Genomic DNA, 2,628 nt, shown 5'->3' with positions numbered 1-2,628 from the left:
ACTGCCTAATGCACGTGAGTTGCGTGCCCTCGTTGAGAACGGCGAGGCCGCAGGCCGTCGCACAGTCTTCAAGAGCCCTTCCACGCTCGTCCGTCCTGAGGGAACCCCAAGCCTTGGACCAGGCATTGAAGTCCCCCAGGACAAGTAATGGACGGAACTGGTAGCGGCGTATTACGAGCTCCAGCCCGTCCAAGTACCTCTCAAACTCGTGGAAGGGTCTCGTGGGCGAGAAGTAGCACCCGACGACGTTGAGTTCCCCCCATTGCACTACCGCAAAGCCTTCTCCCCTTTCTAACGGGGAGAAGATAGTTGCCTCCGGTCGAGGCCCCCACCGAAAATAAAATGCGACCGAGCCGTCCTCCGATCCCGTCCACGAGGGGTGGTCCGGGATGGAGTAGGGCTCGGCCACCACTGCGAGAGTTCCCCCTAGCTCCGCGAGGCTGTGGACCATGAGGTCCTGTGCCTCGCGGGCGTGATTGAGGTTACCCTGGAGGAGCAATGACATTATGCAATGTCCATTGCTTCCTCCTCCAGGGCCCTACTCGCAGGAGGGGAGGGGGGTGCAATCCCCTCGCTGCTCTGTGTTACTGCGTCTTGCGCAGTAACAGAGACGGCCACCCCCTGTGTTGCCGGCGAACTTTGTTCGCCGGCGGGGGACTCCGTCCCTCGAGCGAGCTGAGTGCCGCTCGTGGGACCCGCTGCCTTGGGCGCCCGCCTCTTCTTTCCCTTGCTGGGGGTTGGGGCACAAGCCTTACCCCCCAGGCGGTGATTTGCGGGTAGCCCAAGGTCGCTGCACAACGGACACTTGGGTGCCGACGTGCATGTCGACACCCGGTGTCCGCGGTCGCCGCAGTTATAGCAGCGACCGCGTCTGTCCTCTTCGGGCGCTGTATGAGGGCACGCATTCGTTACGTGCCCGCGCCGGAGACATCGGTGGCATTGGAGAGGGCGCCTCTCCAATATCTCCACCGGCGCCCTTACCCACCCTATCTTTAGTGCCCCCGCTGCTACAACTTTTTGTGCCGCAGCTAAGGGGCATTGTATCCAGGCGGTGCTTAATCCGCCGGGGGAGGCGCGCGGTTGACCGACTTTAACCGCGGCCACCGCACAACCACCGACGGTCGCCACCGTCTCTTGTACCTCGCTTTGAGAGATGGACTCATCGAGGCCGCGCACGCGAAGTTCTACCGTCTTCACCGGCCTCGTGAGTCTCCCTCCCTTTTCGACCACCAAGGGGAGGATAGCTTTGTAGAGTTCCTCCGCCTTGGCGTCGCTATCCTTCCCGGGGATCTCAAGAATGAGGGCCCCGGTAAGGGCTCTTCTTGGACGGACGTCCGGGATGCCAAAACCCTCCAAAGGGACTTTCTCCCGGACGTATCGTAACACCTCCCCCAGAAAGTCGCTCTTGGCTCCCTCTGGGGCAGACAGGACCACCGCCGCCGAGCGGGGGGGTCTTCCCAACTTAGGCTTGGGTGGGCCGGTTGCTTTAGCCGTGCCCGTCTTTGCCCCAGCCCGTCCCTTGTCGCCTCCTTGGCCGCTGAGCGGTTTTAAGGAGGTTCCTTGTGGCGCAAGCTTCTTCTTTCGTCCCACCACCTGGGACCAAGTGTCCTTTGAAGTGGTGGGATCGGAGGGCTGCGAAGAGGTCGCGGGTGCACTGGGCTTTTGCGTGGAGGGCCGGGGGGTGGCTTTGGCCACCGTACCGGTCCCCGGCTGTTGCCCGGCCCCGTCCTTCTTCTTTGCGCCCTTCTTCTTTTTCTTCGCCCCCGTTTTCTTGGCCTTCGCGGCCGTCCCGGTCTCCTGGGTAGGGGGCATGGGGGTTGCAGTCGCCACACTAAGTGCGGCCTGGCTGCTGCTCCCCGTCATCCCTTGATCGGGTGCCTCCGTCCGTTTCTGGGGATTAGCCCCCAGGGCGGGGCGAAGTTGCCGATCCATGAACGCCTGGAAGAACTTATCCAGGCGTTCAGTTATCATTTTGTCCACCATTCTGGTGTGCTCCCTCAGAAGGGACTTCGTGTCCTTGAATTCTGAGGGACACACACCGAGGTGGACATCTTCTACGTTGGGCTGGGTGCCCTGGTCCCTTAACGGGATTGGGGATTCCCGGCCGCCGTCGTGCACCTTCTCCCTGGACGGTGACACGTCCATACCCCCGTCTGACTCCGGGCTGGAGTTCCGCGGGGGTGCAGGGAGTGGCTTCGCACGCCTCCGTCTTGCCTCTCTCTGTGGGAGGGGCGGAGGTTCCTCCACCGCTGTTTCTGGCAGCGGTGGGGGATCCGCAGTGGTGGCAAGTGCCTTGAGCGGTGCCAGCCTGTGGGACATCTGTTCCCGCCGCAGGTTTTTCAAATCCTCATGAAGGGCCTCCATTTCTCCCTTCATCCTGGTGTTCTCTCTTGCGACTCTGTCCATCTTCGCTTGGACAGAGTCCCTCTCTTCCCGGATGGAGGAGATCGTCTCGCGCATCTCGGCTAACTCGCCGTGCATGCGCTTGTTCTGCGCGCTCAGCCGTTGAACCTCCTCGCTGGTGTCCATACGGTCAACGAGCACGCGTACCGCCTCCTCCATATTGGCTGCGGCCTCCTTAAGGCCCTTGATGTACGTGCCCTTGAGGCGTTTGGAGGTCACAGCCAT

At 62.0% G+C, this 2,628-nt stretch overlaps 1 protein-coding gene across 1 annotated transcript; it reads right to left on the bottom strand.

Moving 5' to 3' along the window:
- Nucleotides 1-504: 504 nt before the first annotated feature.
- Nucleotides 505-2,628, bottom strand: LOC109862322. The gene has a single exon (XM_020442345.1). The coding sequence runs from the start codon at nt 2,626-2,628 to the stop codon at nt 505-507; it is 2,124 nt and encodes a 707-aa protein (XP_020297934.1).

This window comes from Pseudomyrmex gracilis, unplaced genomic scaffold (genome assembly GCF_002006095.1).
Source record: "Pseudomyrmex gracilis isolate BER0280 unplaced genomic scaffold, ASM200609v1 scaffold_1631, whole genome shotgun sequence".
In the NCBI taxonomy this organism is placed as follows: Eukaryota; Metazoa; Arthropoda; class Insecta; order Hymenoptera; family Formicidae; genus Pseudomyrmex; species Pseudomyrmex gracilis.
This window is presented reverse-complemented; position numbering and strand designations above follow the sequence as displayed.

Bases quoted from the DNA above. Each gene is read 5' to 3' on its own strand.
- LOC109862322 (XM_020442345.1), bottom strand. From the start codon at position 2,628: ATGGCTGTGACCTCCAAACGCCTCAAGGGCACGTACATCAAGGGCCTT.